Source organism: Acomys minous, assembly GCF_964271855.1.
Source record: "Acomys minous genome assembly, chromosome: 4".
Lineage (NCBI taxonomy): Eukaryota > Metazoa > Chordata > Mammalia > Rodentia > Muridae > Acomys > Acomys minous.
In genome coordinates, this window is record NC_140486.1 from 16,798,413 (window position 1) to 16,825,348 (window position 26,936).

Genomic DNA, 26,936 nt, shown 5'->3' on the forward strand with positions numbered 1-26,936 from the left:
ACACGTTACACATACATGAAAAAGACTTTAAAGATATCAAGATGTATACCTTGAATATATTTGATTTGTACTTTTTATTTATGAATCAATACAAGAGGGTATAAAGAAGAAAATATTGCATTACCCTATGACATTCCACGCTACTTGTCTATATTGGCATTGTTTTTCTGTTTGGCATGAATATCAGGGATAATAAAAACCAAACATCATACAGTACAGTCATATACATGTTGGTAAGTCATTTCTTCAAAAGCAAAGTAATTCAAACTTATCCTTGATTCCACTTCTGATACTAGTTTCCTTGTTAGCCTTCATTAGAACTTGTTCGATCTTCTTGGCTATATACATCATAGTTCAGTCATGACATCATGCCTGATTTTCACCTGTGGCACCAGCACTTCTGATGGTCTCCTCCTGTTCTTTTGTAGCCATCCCAAGCTCCAGCATCCTCCCTTCTGCTCCCAGAGATGTGGTCCCTGTCTTGGTTTCTAGTCGCTTTGTTCGTCTGAGCTGGCGTCCACCTGCAGAAGCAAAAGGGACCATTCAAACCTTCACAGTCTTTTTCTCCAGAGAGGGTGACAACAGGTAGGTACCATCAGTAACTTTCAGCTTCAGCTTCTTCCCCCAATGATTTTAACTTTCAGGTGAGGACCTGAAAGCAGGAGAATTTGGTGGGGACCTGGAAGAATGTGTGAATTCCTTACCCTGTCCTTTAGCTACACTACATGAAAATGTGTGCTTTGTCAAAACAGGATAACTTTCAAAATCACTTTCACAACATCCATGACAAAAGGCAAGGATGCAAATAAATATACAATTTTCTTTGATTTTTACACCAATACAGAAAAAGGATTATCTAGATATTGGGAGAACAAAGTATTAAGAGACACTGTGACTAGACATCATATGATCTGAAGAAAACAACGACATTTCTGACCTTTAAAAGAAGAAGAAATAATAATTGCCTTACAAGGTTTCTGTTAGGATTACATTAAGATCAAACATATAAAGGTCAGAGTACAGAATGTATTATTTAATAGAGTTGTTTGGTGAATATTATAATTAGTTAGGCAAGAGAATCCTTTGCTTTCAAAGCTGTAAAGTCACAGTTTGTGGATTTTGTTTTCCCAAAGTATTTTACGCTCAGAATATTTCAGAAAGTTTTGAAATGTGACTTCTCAGTTTTAAGGAGATATTGAGTGAGTTCTAGGCAAAAAGCAGAGACTCATCTCCTAGTGTTCTAGTTTCTCATGTGCAGGGCTTCAACGAGATGGGCTCTTTAGGAGCATCCCAGGATCCTCGGGACAGTTTTGATTGTCAGGTGATTGTTAGTTGAAAGTGCTTCAGAATGAGGACTAGAGAATTCCATCCATACTGTTTCTCAAAATCTGATACTTCTGTTTGTTAACAGTAATTAAATTATATCCTTGAAATTTCCCGTTTCAGTTTAAAGTATGACCTGACTATAAAAAAGGAGAGGGAAACACACACACACACACACACACACACACACACACACACACACACACACACACACACACACACACCCTGAGATTGCTAAGAGCATTCACTGAATGAAGAGGCAGCCGTTAGCCTTAGCTGTGCAGTGATTTTCTCCTTAACTTTATGATGTGTTCGGTGGATTTGTATCTCGGTGTGAGCATTTATACAAACTAGAGGCAATAATCTTGCCCAATTATTTTCATGAATTTATATGGGCTTTCTACAGGCCCTTTAGTTCTATCATTCCCAATCCATGCTGACTGCCTCCTCAAATACATTTTTATCTTTTTTTTTTTCTCATTCTGTTCCCTTGCTCAAGAAAGAAATCTCAAGTTATACTTCTCTCCTCCATGATTCTCAACACTATTGATGATCAGGTCTTAGAAGTCTACCTCAACCCAAGTGACCCGTGCTTCTTTATCCCATCAGTTACTTCCGTCATCATTCACTCAGTCGCTGGGAACAGCTCGGCAGCTTCTAATAGTGCCCTCACTGTAGACAGTTCTCTTTAAGAGGAGTCGGTTGTTCTCTTTAAGAGGAGTCGGTTGTTCACTCACTCCTCTGTTGAAAATGTGAGCAGTAAAGGTTTTTTTTTTTTCACCATAACATACAATCGATAAAATATGTTCTCAAAATCAGATGGTTCAATTTTAAAGTGGTGCTACCCCTTTCACATGAGTTACTTTTGTGCATTTAAATTTTATAAATTATAGACAAATGGCGTATCCCTGTAGAGTATATAAAGTACTTACTTTTCAAGATTGCTAATAGAAATAAATGAGGGATTCTTATAGATCAGTCACTGCCCACAAGTAGAATGTAGGGCTGAAAATAGCAGGCTCAGAGACAATGTGGACTAGAGGCAGAAATAGTTCTCAATAGATAACGGGAGAGAGATAAACAGGAAGAGGAATAAAGGAAAGAAGGAAAACAGGAAGTAAGTAAAAGCAGAGTGAAGAGAGAGGAAACTGACTTTGATGCTATTACAATTCGAATGAGTCACTTATCTTCATGGCTGTTCACAAACCCTGCTTTTCACACCGTTTGACCATGCCCTCTCCTCTTAACATTTCCTATCTTGAAAGCTGAACCCTGTTCTCAGAAACTTTTCATGCTTTATTCCTTGTCATGTACTGTCTATATTATATCTATCTCAAACATCACCATCTTGACTCACTCTCCAGACTCATATTCTACCCACTCACTTCCAGTTAACTGGTGTATTGCATCAAACATTTGATTTCATAGGGATCTACAAACCATATGTCCTGTGTGTCTTCTCTTCCCTGCAGCGTTCTTTCCCTTTATTTGTTAGACAATTAAAATTTCATGAGCAACTACTGTGAATACATGCTAATATGTACCAGTGTTTGGGTTTCTATGTTCTTCCTTAAAATTATTTGCAAAGAAGTTGGACAAATAAAACATTGCACTGAAACTGAATGGAGCAGGAGGAAAGTTTCAGCTACACTGACTCAGGTTGTGCTAAATTCATAGCTGTGAATCTTGAATTTTGTATTAATACCACTTGCAGTTATGGGATATTTATTTCAGCCTCTGTCACACATTTTCTTCATGATATTTAATGGCTTTCTTCTATTCTTCACTGTTTAAAAAACTCTTTCAACCCTCTCTTACTCACAATCAACAATTTCCTGGGAAATCAAAATAAAAGGTCTACAGACTTTTATGTTTCTCTTACTTAGCTGAATGTATATTTAAGTATATAATGTGCCTTTTCTGATATTTCCGTAGAAAAAAATGGACAGTACATTTTTTAATGAAACAAAAACCTCCAAATATATCAACATTTATTTTGCGCTGTTCATCTTCTGCTCCCCAACAGAAGCCTACCCTTCAATGTTGCTTGTATACCCAATAAGACTCCATTGAAGAAAATTATTTTTTTCTTTGCACGTAGTTGTCAGTTGGAGGTAGCTTCTTGATTAGGTATGGGAGGTCCTGTCTACCTTCCCTCTTATCACTGGGACCTTATCCTGTACAGTCTCTGTGTGTGTTACCATAGTCTTGTGAGTTGATATGTATATTATTCCTGCTGTCCTTGGAGTCTTCCATTCCCACTGATTCTTAAAACCATCCTGCCCCCTCTTCCACATAGCTCTCTAAGCTCTGAAGAAAGGGATTTGATGAAGTCAACCCATTCAGGACCAACTCACAATTAGCACATTGTTCAGTTGTGGGTCTCTGTATTAGTTCCCATTCCCTCCATGAGAAAGTTTCTCAGACGATGACTAAGCATGGTACTGATCTATGGTTATAGCTAATGTCATAGGAGTTATTTTATTGCTATGCTTCTTTAACAGGACAATATTACTTGATGTTATTATAGGTATGTTTGGCTTATCTAGTCTCCTGAGACACTCAAGCAGTGTTATATATGGGTTCTGTCACATGGAGTTCTGTCCACACATGCAGTCAATTAAGTTGTTGGATACTCCCACATCTGTTCCTCTTTTACCAGTATATTTTGGAGACAGATCATCACTGTAGATTAAAATGATTATAATATGGTTATTTTATTTTTCTCCTTTAGTAGCTTGCAGAGTACAATCCATGAAAATGAACACTAGTCAGTAGAGGTGAAGGCTCTAGTTAGGCACCAGCTCAACTTTTCCATTTTCAATGAGACATATAGGCATTGCCTTCAGCAGTGGGGCCTTACTGTCAATTTCCGAAGAGCCGATAATAACCTTAGCAATAGTCTGAGTTGTTTAGGGGCTTCCATGGGCCTCTTTTTGCCAACAACACAGTTAGATGTAACCTTTTCTTGACACTGGAGATTCACTTGGTGACAAGAAATGTTTTGTGGGACGTGTTTCCTGCGTTATTTCATCATTACACTTAGATCACTCCCTTCTGTGTATATATTTTGAACAACTTCTACTGTACTAGACTTCCACCCCATCTCCATTTAATTACCATGATCTAGTTTCCTTGCATTCTCTCCATAATCATATACTTTTTGGACTTGGAAATTGGAAGATGCCTTACTGGATTGTAGCATGCATATCAAATGCTTAAATGCTAAAATCCATCCATGTCTCAGTCACTGTTCTATTACTAAGAAGAGAAGCCACGTACAAGGAAACTATTATAAGGGAAAAGATTCTATTGGGAGCTTTCTTACAGTTTTAAAGGTGTAGTTCATTATCATCATGGCAGGAAGCATGGTGGCATACAGACAGATCCCGAAGCAGGGGCTGGGAACTACACCACGATTTATAGACAGAAGAGGAACTTTGGCCTTGGCATGGGGTCTTGAAATTTTAAAGCCCACTCCAGTGACAGTTCATCCATCAGGGCCATAGCCACTTAATCCTTCTAATCTTTTCAAATAATGCTACTTGTTGACTAAGCATTCAAATATATGAGCCTATAGGGGCCACTCTTATTCAAACCACTACAACGTAGAAGAGAATACATACCATATTAGTCTTTTGGGTCTGGGTTACCTTACTCTGTGATTTTTTTTTTCCCTCGTGCCTCCATTTACATGTGAATTTCATTGTTTTGGACAGCTGAGTAGTATTTCATTTTTCAATTATGCCTCATTTTTTATATCCATTCATTTGTTATTGGACAATTATCCATTTCTAATTTCTGGTTACGATGAATAGAGAAGGAGTAAACATGGATTATGTATGTCTTGGCTGCTGTTGGTTTTATTTTGTACTGGTGTCTAGGCCTCTGAGGTTGTTATGTATGTGATTCTAGATATTGATACTTTGTCTTGTCTATGTTTGGTGAGTGTTCTACTCCTTTGGCTTTTGTTTTGGTTTGTTTGTTTGTTTTGTTTTTGCTGTTGTTTTCTTTCTGGGTTTTTGTTTTGTCTTGTTTTTTGTTTTGTGTTTTTGTTTTTTGTTTTGAACTTTTTTGGTTTGCCTGGTAGGTAGCTTCAGCAGGTCAGGTGGTTAGCAGCAAGCAATAGAGATGGCCTAGGAGAGGAAAAAAACTGAAAGGAACTTCAGGAAAGAGCTAAAGGATCTCTGGTCATACCTAGAGATGGGGTGCATATGGTTTCTAAGAAAGTTGGAAGAGGATAGTGCAGCAACCAAACAATTTCCTGGAATGATCTTTACTTTCTTTTTTCTTTTTTGTAAACCTGGTTTACTTCACTTAAAATATTTAAATTCATTTCCATCTACCTTTTTTACTTTACAATTTTTATTAAATATTTTAATACATTTGTATTATCATACATATATACAATAAACTACCTACAGCAAGAAGAACCATGACACAACCAGGAATTATATGTATGTTACATTCATAGTGTTTTGTCTGTTTGCATTTGCCAGCCTTGAAGAAAACATCTTTCCTATTGGTGAGTCTAAAATTCGGAATGTAAATTAACATGTATCATAACTCTTCATTATCAACTTAAAACATCTATCTAGATCTAAAAACATCTTATGATAGGCAGATTTGGGCCCAGGGGTCCCGCTCAAACTAAGGCACCAGCCAAGGACAATACAGGCAGTAAATCTTAAACCCCTACCCAGATCTAGACAATGGACAGAACACTCTCCACAGCAGAGTGGAGAGTGGGATATTATTTTCTCACATACTCTGGTGCCTCACCTTTGACCATGTCCCCTGGAAGGGGAGACCTGGTGGCACTCAGAGGAAGGACAGCAGGTTACCAAGAAGAGACTTGATACCCTATGAACATATACAGGGGGAGGTAATCCCCCTCAGGAACAGTCATAGGGGAGGGGAATGAGGGGAAAATGGGAGGGAGGGAAGAATGGGAGGATACAAGGGATGGGATAACCATTGAGATGTAACAAGAATAAATTAATAAAGGAGAAAAAATGAAAAAAAAATCTTAACCCCTAAACAACTAAGCTTAATTGTAAAAACTAAACTATCCCATCTTCAATCCCATCAGAGACTTGAGAAGGAATAAAATTAATTTCCTGAATATTCAGGGAGTACGAGTTAGCAACTTCCCAAATGAGAAGATGACAGAGACAGTTACTGCCTGAATAGTCACCCAAAATTCTCTATACTTTTAACAAAGATCCTACGTACTCGTTCTTGTCCGTTCTTGCCATACAGTGCTAGATATTCTGTCTTATATCAATTATTTGTTCTCTGGGTGATAGTCTATCCATATGTAAACATGTAGTTGTACTTTCCATTGTGATTAATTCCACTTCCATTCTCATCTCTGTCTCCACCTCACTGCCTCCTGTTACCTTTCATAATTGTCTACTCAATTGCTTAACTTTGCTCCAATGTCTCACACTATTACCTAACCATGATCTTGTTCCTTGCATTTTACTGAAGGTCCTCTTTTATCAGTAATCACCAATGACCAGTATGTTGCCAAACCTAACAGTTAACTTTTGTTCCTCACATCACCAGACCATCAGACAATGTTGCCATATTTGGTTACCTCCCCCTATCTTGTCTCTCAATTCTCATTTTCCTTCTATACACCCTGCCTTATGCTGTGTTTCTTTTATAGTCCTCATTGCCATGATCATCTTTACTTTTTACTCCTGTGCTCCTGAGTTCTTAAATATTGAATTTCCCCCAGAACCCATTCTTAGGGGATCTTTTCATTCACTTCCTGATTTTATATTCTGTTTAAGAATTTTGAGACATGTTACTGTCTTAAAAGTCTCTCTCTGCCTCTAGCTGTCTTTGTCTTTCTCTAGCTGTCTCTGTGTGTCTCTGTGTATCTGTCTGTCTGTCTGACTCTCTGATAGAGTTTGCCCAAACCAATACAATGAATCTGCAGGATAAAAACACTGACTACTATTCAATGAAAACTTTCTTAACTGAGAAAAAGAAATTGATATTGAAATTTTATTTCAAAATTGCCATTCATTCTGTATGTTCTAGCTTCCCACTCGAGCACATGCCATATGTCTCTGGGGGATTAGCTCAGCTATTAGTTTGCATATGCAGGTTTATTTGGCTCCTTACCACAATCGTGTTTTAAATGGGTAGATGATGTAACGATTGTGGCTGATGAGCAACAACTCTGTCAGACAAATTACCCTAGCTAACATTATCATTAGTCTGTCTTACTGGTTAATGGTATCAAAATAATACAAGTGCCATGCCTAACTTTTTTTAACCTGCTCCTCAGAATGCTTTCATCTTATAATTCAGAGAACACCATACGCTGAAAAGTCTAAAAGCCAGATTTCAGAAACTGCTTTGCAGAAATCCACTAGTATATAGAAATGCCTAGAACTAGAAGTGGTCAGAGACCGATGCTTGGAGAAGGGAGAGTTCCTATGCCCAAAACCACAGAGGTGGCACCAACAATGTTAAAAAGCATTTACTGAACATTTACTACACTAGACTGCTTGCTAAGCCTCTTTGTGCATGGGATCTTTAATAGCGTCCGTAAAAAGCATGTTGTAAAGATAAGGTTAGAAGCACACATTTCTGTTCTGTAGCTGGTAAGAGGACCAGACTTTGAGGCTGAGTCCAAATCAGGTATATTCTCATCTAGCTGCTTCTGTAGTAGATTAAAGAGATGGGAGAGGGGTTAGCTTTCTTGCTGTTTATAAGAGCATGACATACATTTCTTCTCTATGTATCGCTCTAATAAATTTTAAACTCAATGGGTAATTTAATCTGTGTGTTCATTTGCCACGAGTTAAATATATTGCTATATTTTCTATCTATATAATGATCAGTATAACTTTCATTTAATTGCCTGGAGATTACTTGTGGAATGTGTCACAGTGCAGTCAAAGTGTAAAGGTTATAGAGTTATAGAATTTAACCTCAAAATTTTGAATCCTGTGTTAGAACTGAGTGCTTATATAAACTGGAAACCTAGAGACATGGAATTAATAGTGGTAGATAAGAGAGAATGTGAATGTATGTATATATATGTGTGTGTGTGTGTGTGTCTGTGTATTTGTGTGTGCTCATTACATTAACTCATTGAAGACTGGATAATATTATAACTGTTGCTTGCACATTGTGGAGCACAGAAAGTCATAATTGCTTAATCCCAGACTGATACCAAAGCTCCCTGGAGAGTCTAGTATGAGTCCACTGTGGAACGTTGAAGAGGCTGGACTCTCATTTCCACGAATGGTGACAACAGCTGTAGAGAAGAATATGCTCACAACACATGCTGCTTTTGTTCCACCTTGGACTTCACCTATTGCCAGTCCCACCGTACTTTTCCTTCAGCTTACTGTCTACATGGTGTGTCTGGAAACATATCTACAGACACACCCAGATGACTGTCTTTTTAATTTTCTTCTAGTCTCCTACTTCAATGAAATTGACCATCAACATTAAGCATGTAAAATTTGTGATTTTGTTTCCGTTTATGTTTTGATAACAATATTTGGTATCTAAGATTGGGGTGAATACTAAAGGAAGCTTATAAAAATACTTGAAACTTTAGCTCTTTGTCCATGGCAACAAAAGCAAACTGTTCTTGTTAACTAGTGCCATATCTAAATCACTGTGTGGGCTCAAAAATTACAATATATGAAATACAGGGACATTCCCTGATGCTTACTTAGAGAGGAATGCATTGCTTTCATAAGCATTATTCCAATTGATCCTCAGGTAATGTAGTTATGATCATTTTCATTTTATAGATGAGCATGTTTAGTAAGACTGAGGAATGGTGTCTACAAAGCTTCGCCAGTAGTAAACAATAGAATCAGGGTTTCAATGCAAGGTGATCCCTTCACTATATGCACAAAATAAGAGATAATTTCTTTTAAAAAGCTACATGTAAAGTACAGTATCCATTCAGATGAGAGAATTAAAACACTTCTATGGGCATCAGTCAATTTAATCCTCACAGTGGCCCTGTGAGGTAGGTAGATAAAGGCTAGTGTCTTCATTTTGCAAATGAAGTGTAGAAGGCACTCAGACACCCCTGATGTGTTCAAGGTCACTTGCTATTTTGCAGTAGAACAAAGCTTGGACCAGGTCTCGGTCATGCAGCACCAGTGTTTTATATGGCTCTGCTCTGCCTCAGAAACCCATGCTCACTGCCAAGGATTAGAGACAAGGATTTTATGATTGACACGGAGGATTCATTTTAGAATTCACTGTGCATTACGTTTTCCAATGTGGTGTTTACATATTCTTCCCCCTGCTCTTCAGAATTGAGGACTGGGCAGCCGAAGAAGCTTGTTATCCATGAAGGGAGTGTATTGTGATGGAAAGAGGGCAAGACTTGGGTCCAAAGCATTGTAGTAACCCACGCACACAGCTTGGGGAAGTAAGCCCTCCTCTCAGAGCCTCCGTTCCGTGAACTGTAAAGCAGCCAACTCTTAGCAAAAACTATTTCTGGGACATTGACTGAGAGAATCATGATTTCATTACTCTAGTGGATGTAACGTACACTGAAAACTAAAACAGGCCATTGATACAGGCTATATGTAAGGGAATCATTCTTCATTTAATCAGTAGGTGCATAACAGGGCTCAGAGATGCATCAAGCACTGTAGTAGAAGACGTAGACAAACCGCAGGTCCTGTGGAAGTCTTTGGAGGACTGTCCTCCTGAAAATGGCTCTGGTATGGGCTGGATTTTGACCTACAGGAATGAGTTTGGAAGGAAAGAAGAAGTTGGACTAGAGTCGTGCAAGTCACCCAGTACGCAGCAAGCCTCTAAAGAAGTCAGTGGAGACAGAGCAGATAGGAAGCAATGTCGATAGGACCAGACAAGAGATTATATATGAATACAGAAGAAAGGGAGAGATGGGCAGAGTGATAGAGAAGAGGCAGAGGGAGAGGGAGAGTCACTCACTGTGTGTTGGCATATTCTCTTTATTTTATTTTTCTTCTACTCATTTACTTAGAGAGAGGTGTTCCTGCATATCCCTGGCTGGTCTAGAACTCACACTGAACACATTGAACCCCAGGCTTAAAACTTGATATCCTTCTCTTTCTTGCACTTCTTGCTTGCTAGGAATACCATGACCAATTCCCTGGGGTAATTAAAAAACGCTCACGCTTGGTGTAGCTCCTTCAGATTAAGAGGCTGGAAATGTCCAAGTTTGCAAATAATAAAATTAAATTCAGCTTTTAAAATGATGTATTGGGAATAGCTTTACCACCATTTCAGCAGGGATGATGTCAATGTTGCCTTTGAAGATGGTAATCTGAGGCTTAGAAATGTTAGTGAGTGATCTGCAGTGTGTGGATGGCTCTTGCCACTAAGCAAGAGAGCTGGGGCTTACCCAGGAAACCAGAGTGGGGTGACAAGGCAGAAGCCAGCTATTGTTTTGGGTGCTGAGACTACAGACAGATGCTGAGAATAAGCAAACTAAGCAATATGAAGACAAATCTTCATCCCTCCAAAAATATTTTTAATATCTTGTTAGTATCAATGTGTTCTTTAATTCATGTCTTGGATGTATACTAAATGTCAAGGCAGAGATTGTAGCAAACATACTTTGTAAAAGCCTGGAACCAGAAGTGTGCTTCTCACAAATCAAGAGCAGAACACATTTTAATTAATAACTAATAGAAAAAGCTCTGAACCTCCTTTAAAATGTTCTTTATTTTTATCAGAGAATCTGGTGCTGACTTTTTCCCTCAAGATCATTTTTTCCTCTAAAAAAATAGCATTAATTCCAAACATTTTTGATTTCTTGACAGTAGAGAGAACAGCATTTGAATATAGTTTGGGGAAGGACTTATTTTATGTGTATGACTGTTTGTCTGCATATATGCATGTGCTACGTGTGTGCCAGGTGTGTGCAGATGCCAGGAGAGAGAATTAGCTCTCTTGGAACTTGAATTAGAGACAGATGTTATGAGCTGTTATGAACATACCAGGAAGTGATCCGGGTCTTCTGCAAAGACTGTAAGTACTCTTAAATGCTGGGCCAGATCTCCAGACTCCTTAGTTGGAGGTTGTTATTGCTGTCACTGGGAGTCATATTCCAGTAAGGAGCATATTATACTTTTGATATATTTCCACAATTGGGCTTTTAGTCTATTTTTCTGATAGGAGCTCATTGTGTAGCTTCTGCAAGCCTTGGGCCTATTATCTTCCTGCTTCTGCCTCTAACCTCAGTGTTTGCACCCCATACTACAGGCATGCACCACCCAGTCTTGTTGTACTGCTTGTATTCACTAGAGGAACAAAAATGAAAATAAAGTGGATGGCATGGACCTGCTAAAAGTATTTCATTAAAATACAGTTTCCTCACTACAAAGGAATTAATGTAATTCTTCTTCCTAGAAGGAACTAATTAGGTACTTGGCACCTCATGATAGCATTTGTTGCTAAACCATTATAACTAAATGTTAACACCCAGCACACTTAGCTAAAGCAGAATGTATTTATATCACTGTTTAGTTACAAGTAAAACTCTAAAAGCAGATTCAAGTTTCATCTTCAAACTTTATCTCTGAAGCATAAAAATGCAAGTTATGAATTCACCTAACAGAATGCCAGGAAACAAAGCAAAACAAAATGACAACAACAAAGACAATGACACAGCTGTAAAAGAATTCTCTTTTGTTCCTAAGAGAATGTTAGACTGGCCAGCCTTGTTTGAATAGCTCTTACTCTCGGGTTTGTACAGGGTACAACCAGCACAGGAAGGTGAAATAATATGTGACATGTGACCCAATCAGATTGGGTGCAATGTGGAATTAAATACAGACTTCTAGGAACTTCTAATATAATGGGTGTGCAGAGATTTATGAATGTGATAATTTTTTCCCCAAAATAATCTATGTACTCCCTTAAAAGTTATGGGTCTTAGTGGCCTAGCTGTTCCCTACACTAAGAAAGTATGTATTTCTATTATGAAGACTGCATGGATGTGATATGGCTTCTATTCAATAATCAATCCACAGCTGAATCAACGAGACAGTCATGGACATTGATATACATTATAGTGTATGTTATATATGCTGTATTGAGAATATTAACCAAGAGTAATGACAACGCAGAGAGACACAGATTAATGTTGCTGGAACTAAGAGAGAAGATGGTCAGACACAGATAAGAAATTGCCTTTTAGTCAGATCCTAATTGAATTTCACGTGAAACAAGATTTTGCCAAATCCAAAAGGAAATATGAGTTGAAAGATGGTCGCTGCAAGCCCATCAAGTGTACAAAACATGAGAAGAAAGCAAAGTAAGAGACAACAGAATGAAAGTGGATTTGTGGGACAAGTAGGCTATTCACAAAGGAGTGTGAGAAAGCTGGGAGAGAGCCTAAGAGATTAGTTTTTATCAACTACAAGGTAAGCACAGGAGTGAAAGTTGTGGGTATGAGCTGACAGAGGGGGTAAGATCACCAATGGAAAGTAGCAATAACTATGAAAGCCAATAACAAAGACAAAACACCAGAAGAAGCTAGGCTTGTATTGGAAACACCAGGAACCATAATCAAAGGAACCTAAGTCTTTGTTACTTTGTAAGTAACGTCTTTGTTACTTACAAAGTCTAGGTGCAAATGTCCTAAGAATGCTTTCTATGTTACCTTGCTTTGTTTTTGTCTCCAAATGCAACAATGTTTAAAGAGTTGATATGTCTTAGCTGGAGGAGTCTCTTTCCTTATATCCATCTTTCCTAACCTCAGCAGCACTCTCAGTTTGGCAAGAAGATTCAATTCTTTCCCCCTGCTCCTCTTATCCATTTACTTACTTACTTACTTACTTACTTACTTACTTACTTACTTACTTACTTACTTTACAGCCTGATCCCACCCTTCTCCCTCCTCTCCTCCCAGTCCCACTCTCACACTCTGCTCTGATCATTCTTCCCTCTCCTTCATCTGAGAGAAGGGGAAGCCCCAAGGAGCATTAATCCACCCTAGCACCTCAAGTTGTGGCAGGACTAAGCACACCCTATTCCACTGGGTCCTGCTAAGGCATCCCAATAGGGTAAAGGGATCCAGTGTCAGGCAATAGTCAGGGACAGCCCAGACTCCAATTGTTAGGGGATCCACACATTGACTGCACATCCACACATCTGGTACATATTTGTAGAGGGTCTAGGCACAGTCAAAGCATGGTCTTTGGTTGGTGGTTCAGTCTCTGTAAGCCCCCATGGGCCTATGTTAGTTGACTCTGTAGGTCTTTTTGTGGTATCCTTGACCCCTGGCCTCCCCCTATCCTTCATCCCACACTTCCACAGCTGGAGATCACCCTATTCTTTGCCTGTGGGTCTCTGCATCTGTTTTCATCAGCTATTGCATGAAGCCTCTCAGAAGACAGTTGTGCTAGGTTCCTGTCTGCAGCCATAGCAGGGTGGGTCTGAATTTGGGCCAGCCATTGGTTTGCCATTCCCTCAATCTCTGTTCAATCTTTACTCCTACACTTCTTAAAAGACACAGAGTTATTGTCCCTTTGTCAAAGTGTGTGTTTTTGGAAAGGCAACTTGCCAGGAAATCTTATGAAGATCACATGAACTCTGCCCATGCAAAATAAATAAATAAATAAATAAATAAATAAATGTTCTTATTAGCTAACCACTGTTACCCCAAATCCCCAGTAAGAGAGAGGGCAAGTTTTCCACTGTTACGTTCTAGCAAGAAGGTGCAGGCTTCGTTCCTCATTCTCTGGGGTTTCTATAAGTAAATATATGGTGGATGAATTCTAGAGCTACAGGCCATTTGTTCCCCTAACTTCAGCTAAATCAACTCCATACATAATCTCTGAGTAAAGACACTCATAGTAACCACAACTGTCACTGGACAGCAGGCCTGTAGCATAGACCTTAGGGACTCACAGGTCCTCTTGGTTTCTGTCAGCAAGGTCTCATCTCTTAGAAACCTTATCATGTTCATTATCAGAATGTGTTTAGCAGCTTTAGCTATGTCAATCTGTTAAGTATTCACTTTTCAGAAGAGTATTAACCATGAAGACAACATTGATCATCCTTTTGGTTGTTGTTAGGCTCATGTGCAGAGTTTCTGTACATCATCTCTTCCTAACTACACAGAACTTACTTCTCAAGAGGCTATGAAGCTTTTTTCATACAGTAGTAAGACAAAAGACTCCAAATTTCTTGTCAGGTGCCATGTTATGCCTCAGAGGCATAACAAATTTACTCATTTACTTTTTTCAGACTGTTGGTGTACAGTGTCCATTTTGCCACATAAGGAAACTGAGGAGCAGGTAAATAAAAAATAACAAAGAAAAAACAGAAACAGCCATCCAAGATTCAGTTCAGCACAGATCTACATGGTCTGTATGACTTTTTATTGTGATTTTATTTTGACATGTTAAGCATATTTTTGAAAAGTGATACATAAAATTGGAATGTTAAGTGCAGTCCTGCACTAAATAAAGGAGCTGGAGTGCTGCCACAAGTTGAAGACAACCTGACAAACATATTGAGTTTCAGGCAAGCCTTTCCTACATAGCAAGATGTTGTCTCGAAACAAAATAAAGCTCAAAAAAAAAAAAAGCCCGTAAGCTTTTAAGTTAAGTCACTGCTTCAACTTCTGTGAGTCTTCCATGCAGTTGCATCAGCATTTGTTCAAGGAAGCAGATATAGAGATGTCTCAAAAGGCTGGCATAGCAAGCGAGATGTTACTATCTGCATTTTAGAGACAAAAATCAAAAGAACATTACTTGAGGTTGCGTTCTGAACACTCCATGTGTGGTGAAGTGTCATTTATCTCATTCTGTGAGACAGAATTTACCTATATTGTCCTCACCGGCCTGAAACTTGCTCTCCTAAGTACTGAGGACAAAGGTTGTTTAGGACCAGACTGGTTTGGAGAGCCAGTCAGATGTTGATGGGCATTACAGAAATTTGGATATTTCTCTCCAAAAATTTATCAAATTTCTTTGTTTTGTTGTTTTGTTTTTGTTTTGGGGGGATTATTTTGTTTATTTGGTTTTTGTTGTTGTTGTTTTTCGAGGCAGGCTCTCTCTGTGTAGCTTTGGCTGTCCTGGACTTGCTTTGTAGACCAGGCTGGCCTCAAACTCATAGCGATCTGCCTGCCTCTGCCTCCCGAGTGCTAGGATTAAAGGCGTGTGCCTCCATTCCTGCCTCAAATTTCTTTGTCTGTAACTGAGAATTTCAGATTTTCTGTCCTCTCTCTCTCTCCCTCTCTCTCTCTCTGTCTCTCTCTCTCTCATGCTGCCATGCTTTCGAGTGTGTGTGTGTATAGATGGTCTGTGTCTGTGTTTACCAGTATCTACAGAGGGCAGAAAGTGCCACTGAAACCCTTGGAACTAGAGTTTTAGGCATCTGCCAGCTGCCAGATTTGGGTTCTGGGATTTATATTCTTATCCTATGCTAGACCAGGAGGAACTCTTACCACTTACCCATGTCTCCAGGCCCTTGTAGCCACTTTTTAAACTATCAATTTGAAGAAGCCTATTTCAAGACTGTGCCTACATGACTTAAATAATACTTGTTTTATTCAAATGACTTAGTAGTTATAGAATAAAGTCCATAGTGAAAGCTTTCTTTCCCTACTGATAGCCAAGATATATATATAGTGTGGGTCTCACCTTTGATGGCAACTAAGTTATTTGAAGATCTAGAATAAATACTATAGGATGATTTTCAGTATACGAGAGACAAATCCATTCTCACAATGGTTTCCAAATGCCCATTGTTTCTTTTTTTTTTTTTCTTTTTTTTCTTTTCTTTTTTTTTTTTTTTTTTTTTGCCTTTAAGACATGCAGCATACTAGCAAAACTAACCAAGACCCAAATAGGCTCCTTGTTTCCCGGATACTGCTCTGAGAAGATGGACCTCCAAATGTCACTCCCTTTAGCTGTAAATCCTTCAGGGGAAACATAGCTCTAAATCTCATTTATATCTCTGTAACGGAATGGTGATTAAGCAATCCTGTCTATTCCAAAAGACTCACAAAGCACAAAGTAACAAAGCCTACAAAGGAAATAGAATAAAAAATAGTCACACTTATGTGCTTCCCACTAGCAAACTGTACACAGAACATGGAATCTGATTTCATTTTCTTTCCAGCATTGATTATTTTTATTTTAAATATAAATATTTCAGGAGTACCCTATGATAATTTGATGCATGTATAAAATGTATAATGATCAAATATAGGCTGTTGACATTCTTTTTTATCTTCTTAAAACTGACTTATCATTTTTGATTAACACATTATACGCATGCATATTTATGAGGTATGGTGTGAAATTTCAATACATAAGTACAATGTGTACTGATCAAAAAAGGAGGTTGAATATTTCTTCTCCTTTTATCATTAGATTGTGTTTTGAGGTAGAAGGAGGATGCTGTGATAAACACCATCACCAAAGACAACTTGAAGAGCAAAAGGATTCATTCATCTCTACTTCCAAGCCAGGTAGCTTTGACAGAAGTCAGACAGGAACTGAAGGGGAAACTAAGGTCAAACTCTCCTGACTGGCTTGTTTTCTGGCACACTCTCTCTCCCGACTAGCTAGCTTTCTTATATAGTCCAGACCAGCCTGACTATGGATGTGCCACCTACAGTGCGCTGGACCCTTTTACAGTAATCATCAATCAAGAGGATATCTCAGATGTAGCCACAGGGCAAACATGTTGGAGCAACTCCTCAGGTTGAGGTTTTCTGGACCCAAAAGACTCTAGGTTGTAATGAGTTGACAATAGAAACTAACCATCACTAAGGCTTTGAGCACTTCTTGGTTATCTATAAAATACACTCTAGGATATTATGAACTGTGGTCACCCTGCTGTCTTTTAAAACACTAGAATTTATTCTTTCTCCTGTGTAATATTTAGGTCGACATTAGACAGTTTCCCTCTAATTCTCTTGATTCAATCTTCCCTAATCTCTAGTATTTTGCAGTCAGATAAAAATTTTATTGTTGTTGTTTTCAGATTCTGCATATAAGAACATATGCTGTTTACCTTTTTATATCTGGCTTATGTTACCGAAGATAATCTCCAGTTCCAGCCACTTTCCTGAAGACATGTTATATTCCCCATTTATAGATGAATATTGTGTTTTGTGTATGTATGCACATGATTAACAATCCAGACATGATGGACATCTAGTTTGGTCATATCTTAGCTATTGTGAAGAGTGCAGCAGTAAACATGGGAGTGTGGGTACCTATTGATGGTTGATGACATTTATTTTGAGTTAAACTATATGATAAATCTATGAATAATATTTCTCCAATGCCTGCATGGGTCTTATAGTCCTATCCACTTATTATTATTATTATTATTTTTTTTAATAATAGGCTCGTGACTGGCAACAACGACACTATGATTTTGAGTTGCACTTCTGTAGTGTCGACGGAAGTTGGGAGTTTTTCAAAACAATTTTATTCCTTAGCATTCATTTTGAGAATTATCTTCTTTTTTAATTTGCCCACTTTATAATTGGAAATTTAGTTGTTACTAAAAAAGGAGAAGAAGAGGAAGAAATTTCAGCTTTAAGGTTGAGCTAACTGGTCTCTACTGGATCAGATTATGAATGTAGATAACCCAGGAATCACCACTCATGTCCTTGGAAGCTTTGCCTTGAGTGACATCTGGAAAATCTAGTGTGTAATTAGGCAAAAATCAGTGTCAATTTAAATGGCTCCAAAAATAAGAGAAAACTCAATAACAAAATTAGCACGTACATAAAATCCCTGTGAGAAGTTAGAAAAACATTGTCTAGTAATAAAATGAATAATACAGTCCAATAGTCTCAGAATATCTATTTATCTTTACATAATCAGTTATGTATTGAGGGTCAGAAAACACTTGAAAAAGGTCTAGAATCATTCTTTAGAGATATTTTACTACTTCTTATGGAATGTTAGTGTTACCAGCCACAGAATTCTTCATCCTTTTTTGTGTGCTATAATTCCCACAACTCTCTACAGATTCTTTTTCTTTTCAACAGGAGAAATGTCTTTGTTGGTAAACAGATTTGAAGTACAAGGCAAAAAGGCATATGTGTATTTTCAATACTTTAACAAAGACATAAGTGTCATATCTTCCTATAACTGAACCCAAAGTAACCATTGGAGCCATTTCTCACATAAAAATTATTCTTGTCTGAATTTTGTTTTCCCACCAAAAATGCATTAATGAATTAGTTAACGATACTAACAAACACCAAATTGTGGAGTAATTTAAACCTTGACTTCTCTCATTAGCTGGATTTTGGAAAATGTGTCTTCCTGTCTAGATTGCAGATATTTCTTTTTATTTTATTTGCCCTTTTTCTTGTCATCATTTCTGAATTGTATATTCCAAAATGTCAAGTAATAAGCTTTAATTTGCAAGTTGCAATGAGCATGATGTTTTAAACTCTTTCAAACTTTGCAATGTCTACTCATGGGCCCTTTCCATTCATTTAAGTTTTGAGTTTTATCCCAGAGTCAGCATTAAATGAGTAAGCAACCTTCTGGCTGCTTATTACCCCTGTATACCAAGCAAAGTTTGGGCTAATGCTTTCATTTTAAGATAATATTTCTCTTCAATTTGATTTCCTAGGGAGCGAGCTTTGAATACAACCCAGCCTGGGTCCCTTCAGCTTACTGTGGGAAACTTGAAACCAGAAGCCATGTATACCTTCAGAGTTGTTGCCTACAATGAGTGGGGACCAGGGGAGAGTTCTCAACCCATCAAGGTGGCCACTCAGCCTGAGTGTGAGTATGAAAATGGAAGGGAGATTTTAAAGGCATTTATATTCATATACCATATCCTTGCATCCTTTCACAGAACTCTTTGAAGTGACAATGTTGAAAGCAGATCTTTTAGCAACACATTTAACTTGATCTCTTTTTAAAGTAAAATAAAATTTTAATGAGACTGTGACCTTACTTAAATCATAATAGGGAATTACGAACTAAAAAGGCACAATCCTTCCTGGTAGTACACATGCTTATCTTCTAAGAAGCAGCTTACCCTCCCGAATGCTATTTCATCATCATTTTCTTCCATTAAATTTTTCATATACTTGCTATTTTTTATGAAGAGTCTAATATTTAAATAACCTAATGGCGTGGAACTTGTAATCTCAGGATTCTATTAATAACCTAAACATGCACTAAGTATCCTCAATAAGCTCCCAGAAGCTGAACTGAAACATTGGAAATAATGGCAGTTGTGTCTATTTGCTACTATCCTTTAAATCTAATCATTATATTAAAATCCTTTATAAAATATCACAAAGTAAAGTATCTGAACACTCTAGCAACTTAATGCTTTCTATTTTAAGAGTCCCAAACTGAAACATTCCTCTGTTTTGTTAAGTTTACTTATACATTTTCCAGATTGCTTTAGGAGAAGAATTACAGACCAGCGTTTTGTCAGCTTACACTTAATGAAAACATTATAATATAAAGGTTATCTCCAGTGGTGGAGTACTTATAACAAAGATCATTACATCACATACTGGATTCCATCTCCTCCTTCCCAATCAATAATACTAAGTCAGTGGTATTTATGTTCCTATTTTTTAAATTTCTAGTTAACTTAAACATAATTTGACATGCTTTTATAAAAAGATGACATACAAGTTAGAACACTTCAACTAGTAATGGTGAAGAAAAAAATCAATCTTTGATGGGCAGGCGTAGTGCATTCCTTTAATCCAAGCACTTGAGAGGCAGAGGCAGGTGGATCTCTGTGAGTTGGGGACCAGCCTGGTCCAGTGAGTGAGTTCCAGGACAGCCAGGGCTACATAGAGAAATCATGTCATGAAAAGGCCAAAAAACAGAAAGTCAAAAATCAGTCGTTGAAGTGGATGACCTCCTAGGGACTGTGATGTCACTATGTGACGATGAGAGAACGTCGACTGAAGTATCAGAATCCTTGTAGCTGTTTGACCATTGGAAAGATCCACAGCCTTTCTTCCTGAGAGCCTTTGTTACAAAGACAATCTAGGATAGTCATCCATGACAGGAAAAGTGAATAAGCCTTGATATTCATGCAAATATTTGCCTTATGAAAACAATATTCCAGATAGTAACATCAAAAGTACTGCGACATATACATTTCCAACAAAGAGTAGGGAACAGAGGATCCCGAGCAGAGTCAGGGAGGTCGATGATAGGATAATGGGGAAATGAAAGCATGGTAGCTTTTTATTGAAACTTTTAAACTAGTTAAGGACAACTACAGCCATCTTCTCCACAGAGTCACTTTAAAACAGAGGCCACACAACCTCTTTGGCCATGCACCTTCTCCAATAAGTCACACCTCCCCCAACAGGCCTCATATCCTTCAACACAAGCAAATCCACACCTCCTAATCCTTCCTAAACAGTTCCACTAACCAGCAAGGAAGCATTAAAACATAGCAAGCCTCTGGGGTCATTGTCATTAAAACCACTACAGTTAACATACATAGAATTGAATGCTTTGATGAATATTTAGTATTTTTAATCAGTGCAATTGATTAAAGCCATAACTCAAGCATATATATTATATATACTATATTAAACATACTTTATATATCTGCTGTATCTATACAGCCACCATGTTTAAAAAAAAAATCTATGGCTGGGTTTGCAGCTCATGTCTGTGATTCCAGCACTTAGGAAGAAGCTGAGAAAGGAGGATGATCATGAGTTTAAGTGTAGATTGAATAATTTTTTGAAATTACTTTTCAAACACCACATAATATGTAAAGGAACATAAGATAAATTCACTTACCCAAACCTAGTCTTGATAAAACGTGTTCTACCTTATTTGACACAAACTTTAAAAGTTAGAGTCAATAATTACTTGTGCCATACTTAGAACTTAACATATATATGTAGTATATACTCATAAGTACATAATATATTAATATTTATTATCCTACTCTCCCAAGCATATACATATATATGTACATATATGTGTGTGCAATACCCTTCATTCTACCTATAAATATACCTTGGAATTATTAATAGAAAGTGCTTACCAATTATTTTAATATTGAAATCTCAATATGTTTATGTTTCCTTTTAAAGTATATTACTGAGAAATAGCTGAATTATTCATATATAATCCTAATTTATAGAAATATTTTCATAAAGTATTCAAGTCTAACTGGTCATAATTATTTTATATTTCTGATAAATCTGGGAGGTCGGCCTGGCTTTCTAACCATGGGCACCATTTTTTCCTTTCCTCAACAAACTCTTTTGAACATTCCTAATTTAAAGTCAGATGGGTGTTTTGGTTTTGCTTTTGTCTTTGGTTATTAGTGGTGGTTATTTTTGTCTTTTATCTTATGCTTTGTATAAGCACTAATGGTTTAAAATCATGAAAACAAAGCACATTTGACTATGACCACTAACGGTAACTTACTTGTGGTACATGGTGTGCCATTTTATTATGACAGTTACTTTAAATTAACATAAATAACTATGTGTGTTCACAAACATTCTTAACTGTAGCAGATGCAAAGAGTGGCATAAAATGTATAATTATATTCTGTGAATAGCCACTGTGTTTAATACTGTCCCAGACCATTTAAAACACTTATGAAGGAACATGAATACAACTTACTAACAGTACCTACTGAGAATGTTAACAACACAAATACTTAACAGTGAAACCTCCCCAGTAAGAGAACTTACAGGAAGTTGTTAAACAGAGCACAAGTAGTGCTATGTGTCATGTCTTGAGCATTTTTAATGCTCAATCATTTTACACTCACCTTCTCCTCCTCCTCAGATCAGTGCTGTGTTACACCAGCACTGACATCATCTCTTCTATAACATTCATTTCTGCCCATTAAGAAAAGACCAGAATGAAGCTGGCCCTAGAAATAGTTCAGTGTTTGAGAACTGAATTAGCATGCCCAAACACGTGGATTCCATCTGGTTCTGCAAAAACAAACAAATAAATAAATAAACCAGACCGTAACTCCTATAAATATTTATTTTACTTAATACAAACTATGATAAAGCAATTAAGCAAGTGTCCAATTGAATGTTGCCGATTGGTGATAGGGTAAAATGTAAAGAATTTTCTTTTTCTTAAAATAATGAAAATGGTCTCTGGAAGCACATTTCAGCCTTGAATATCTTTTCACTAAGAGCAATAAGGACATTAGGAATCACTTCAATTTTGGTCTTTATTTACAGCACTTCATTTCTGCTCTTTTGTAGTATGGACTAGAGACCGCTTCATTTGACAACATTGTGTATTGCACTATGACATGATTCTGTTTCCTAAGAGTTTTAATTGACTTATTCATCTTTTCCTCAGTAGATGGGTAGATAGGAGCAATTCAGCCTTTGTCAACAGGATGTACGTACAGAATACCCTTTGGAAAGCAGACACTAAGCTACATCCACCAACTCATATATACTGAGTACTCTGCAGCTCATGTGTTACATTTATTATAGACATTATGATAAATTACAGTATCATTGCTCGTAGACAATTCAGTAAATGCCAGTTTAGCAATATAATAACACACAAAATGGTGAGGAAGATCCCATACCCAAGAGGTCACGTCTTTCTACTCCTATTTCAGCTATATAAAAAAAAAAGCCTACTGTGTGTACTTTCAGAGAATGTACTGAGTTAGATTTCATTATGGGCCTGGAATTGAGAGATGTAAGAGGAGAAATTTTGCCAATGATTTCCCTAACAGAAACATTTTATCTTTTGAAAGCAGATATCATCTGGGTTTATATTTAGTTGCTGCTTTTACTGCTGGTTTCCCAAATGTGATGTAGTAATTGTATACTGACATTGCACAGCTTTTATACAAGTCTAATGTTCAGGTTTTCACTTTGAGTAATTAGTTCCATAAGGAAAATTGTATTTTCAAGGAATACAACCTGATGCAAATATGCCTGGACTATAAATCATCAACAACTCTTCCTACAAGTGTGTGCATTCTGCAATAATCTGTTAGAGAGACTAACAGTCAAAGATTGAGTTTATAAAATAATAGCCTGGAACAGAAAAGCCTGATTTATACGAAGGCATGTGTCCTCTGATTATATCTTCCTCCTGCTAAACCTTTGCCCTTTCTCCCTTGCTTTTGTGGTGTGTAATTTCTCCACAGTATTATCAGGCAGGATTTAAGTCCCTGCCTGTCTAAGACATGTCTAATCTTTTTATACCACATGTGGTGAAATTTTGAATTATTATGTGGGGGACCTATACAATGCTGTTAAGGCAGTTTAATCATAAAGGATGTTAAAACTCAGGCTTGAGAGCCTGAGTTGCAATACAAATCCTGTTTGCTGGACCACAAGGCAATTGTCTGCAAAATTCTTTTGTAGTTAATAATTCTAAGTAATGTTCTTAAGTCTACTATGTTCTTTACATGAAAACACAGTAAAAATGAACCTTGCAAGTTGAGCAACTTACAATTACATAACATACATATGACAATAGGTACATTTTTCCTTTGATTTTTTAAACTCTAGCATGCTTCCACTTGTATGGTAGTTATGATAAGAACAGTGAATCTCAGTACATGCATCCTAGGGGCCATTCTTTAGTTGTTGAGACTTAGTTTTCTGAAGTCTATAAAATTAGGTATTATTTATTTCACATTTTCATGGTCTATGAAGGTGACGTGTCATGATAGAAAAGTTTCTACATCTTTTCTGCTATCTAGTAGACATTCAATAGTCAGAAGTTCCTAATTCCATCACGATGAAGGTCAAATATGAACACAATACCAACTGTCCAGCACAGTAGAACAAGCGATGTACTCACACATGTAATCACCTCAGTAGATAAGACTAGAAGAGAGCTACAGTTTAGGAGCAGTTCGATTACAATGTAACAAGTCTCTAATTACTATGTAACAGTATTTTTACATACTTCATTACTTACACACACACACATTGGTCAATCCTTAAAATTTCAAAACATCTCAAAGATGTATCCTCTAATTTTGCCTATTGCACATGTTGCATGTCCCTAAATAAATTTAAATCTTAGAGTCTAAAAATAATATATTATCTCGTAAGTTGGGTACCACTTTGTTAGTTTACATTTGATTGATTACAAGATATCAAAAGAATAATATTTGTACTGTTTGTGTGATTGAGATGAGAGATACAAGTTATATTTCTTCATGATTCTGTGTATTAAATATGTCATCTTTATTGTAGTTGTGTCCACATCATTTCTTTAGAGACGTGACCTGTTTTCCAATAATCATTATATACATACAATGTATATTAATTTGCTGTCAGATACATAGACACCAATGATTGTCTCCTCTTCTATGGGAATCCTCTTAGGCTTTTTGATTGTTTCTTTAGCTGAAACTTTAAGGGAAGGAAAGGGAGACAAGAGGAAGACCAAAAAGGAGAGAGAACAGAAGAGAAGAGAGAAATAAAGGGAAAAAATATTACTGACATGATATAAGAGCCTATCAAAACTAAATAGAGCACACTTTTACATCACTTCTCTACAGATGCCTTTAAATGAGGATTCTATTCTGACGGCTATAGAAGTGGTAGATTGTAAATGTTATTCTCCAAATCAATAGAGTGATGAATGATTGTTCTTTAAAACTCTTGCATTTTATTACTTTAATAAATTTAATGCACCTATATTGGAGGTTAATGTCTGGCAGAGACAGTCATGGGCACAAGTGATTCCTATTTCATGGAAGCTCTTTTCATTTTAGCACAATCTCCCCTGCCAGGGGGCAAAAAGTAGATATAATCAGTTATATGGGAACACAGTTTCTGATCAAAGAACATTTTACAGGCAGAGGAATTGCTTTGGTTTGAAATTGAGAGATTTAAGGTTCCATAATGCCATAGGTGTTAAAATGCAAGTTAAATGGTTGCCATTAGTTCCCAGAAGTCAATGATCAAAGATATATATATATATATTACCATCTGGAAGTTGGGCCATTGAATTGTGAGACCACAGCCAATGCCAGAAATCATTGATGGTGACCTTATTTAAATCTGTAATCTGAGGTGAAAGTGTCCTGAGTGGAACCACAGTGAAAGATGTTTCTACATGATGGCTCAATGGCCAGCCAGGCTCTAATTCTGACTCCTTCGTCTACTCTGTAACTGGTGCAAGTTTGATTTTGTAAGTCAGCCCCTTCCTATGCAAAATAAAGAGAGCATCAATCTTGCAGCTATACATTAGGAATAAAAGAAAACTTTTCAAATGGCAGTGTCTCAGTACACCTTCACATGACAGTTGTGATGGCTGAAATACGTGTCCTGCTTCCATCAAGTTGCCAGTCCACGGTGTTGTTATTGTTGTAACATTCTATTAGTCTATCATTTGACTCTAACTGTTCACATGATCATGGTAATATCAAAGGTTTCCCTACTCCTTTGGAATGTTTTAAGTCTCTTCTACTTTTTCTTTAAGATTTTTCCATTGAATAGCTCTAAGCACAATGTTCTCCTCCTGGCAAATTCATCATGGCCATGACTTTCTGCCTGTATAATGAGCCTTTGCCTTTATTCTTTGTATTAGTTGGATCCTTAGCTTGACATTCATTCATTGAATCGTTGATTCATTCATTCACTCATTCAGTAGATAATCATTTTTATGCCTAGTTAGCTCCACTCTATTTCTTGAAACTAGTAATTTAGCAAGTTATTAACAACAAAGTGTGTATCCTTGTAGGGTCTTTAATGCAGTGGTGGAGAGGGACATCAAAGAAACATTTAAAGGCCTAATGAATGACAAGGCTTCTTCAGGACACACAGATTTAGGAAGAATTTGAGAAAGGACAGCCAATCTGACACAGGATGATAGGAAAATGCCTTGGTGAATCTGGAGTGGTGCTGGCAAAGCTCTGGTCCCAGGAGGTAATTGTGGACATAGCCAATAATATTTTCCAGTACCCTGAGGAGGAAGAACTAAAGGTGTCTGGGCTGTACCACGGGAGGAGGGAATCATGGTACAAGGGATATGGGAGATGGAAATTTCTACTTGGATATCTTTGGAGTAATGCTTTAACCCCCACCAGCCCTAAGCCCTGGGAGGAGCATCTGGGCAAGAGAGGCTGTTGTATCTCTCAAGACTAATGTAATCCTGGAGATAATTTAAGGTTCCACTGTAATGAAAGGGGAAAATTGACAGGACTCAAGATTTCTTTGTGGGAAAGGAATAAGGCATGTTGCTGGATGTGGGATGGGAGAAAAGATAGCACTGGGGCTTGCTTCTAGGTCTTGGTCTTTAGTACATATAAGAATTATTGAAATTTGAAAACTGAGGGGGAAAGCCAATTAGGAAGGGGAATAGGGAGAAGAAGCATAAACTTAACACATGTGGATACTTTTAACTTGATATATTAAGTATGTGAAAATAGTATTAATTCATTCAGACTATGAGGTCAAAGAAACTACAGAAAACTTTGACTATGAAAACAAATAAAATGCTACATGTAGCCAGGCTAATGGCCAGTGAAATGCAATATTTGGCTTCTACATTGGTGTGAAGAAAAGCAGTACTTTGAAAATCATGAAGAATTTTTATATAGTAACCTATTGAAGCTGTACCCTTGCTTGTCCCTTGTGGATGTGCTGCAGCCACAAGCACAGCACT

The 26,936-nt window shown here is 37.3% G+C and overlaps 1 protein-coding gene across 2 annotated transcripts in view; it reads left to right on the forward strand.

Annotated features, from left to right (window-relative positions):
* The window catches only part of DCC (DCC netrin 1 receptor), a 1,088,923-nt gene that overhangs the window by 772,854 nt on the left and 289,133 nt on the right, over nucleotides 1-26,936 (forward strand). For both annotated transcript variants that reach the window (XM_084780514.1, XM_084780515.1), the window contains exons 8-9: nucleotides 429-585; nucleotides 18,934-19,088. In XM_084780514.1, the coding sequence (XP_084636640.1) occupies nucleotides 429-585; nucleotides 18,934-19,088 (312 nt within the window). The remainder of the gene's footprint in view (nucleotides 1-428; nucleotides 586-18,933; nucleotides 19,089-26,936) is intronic.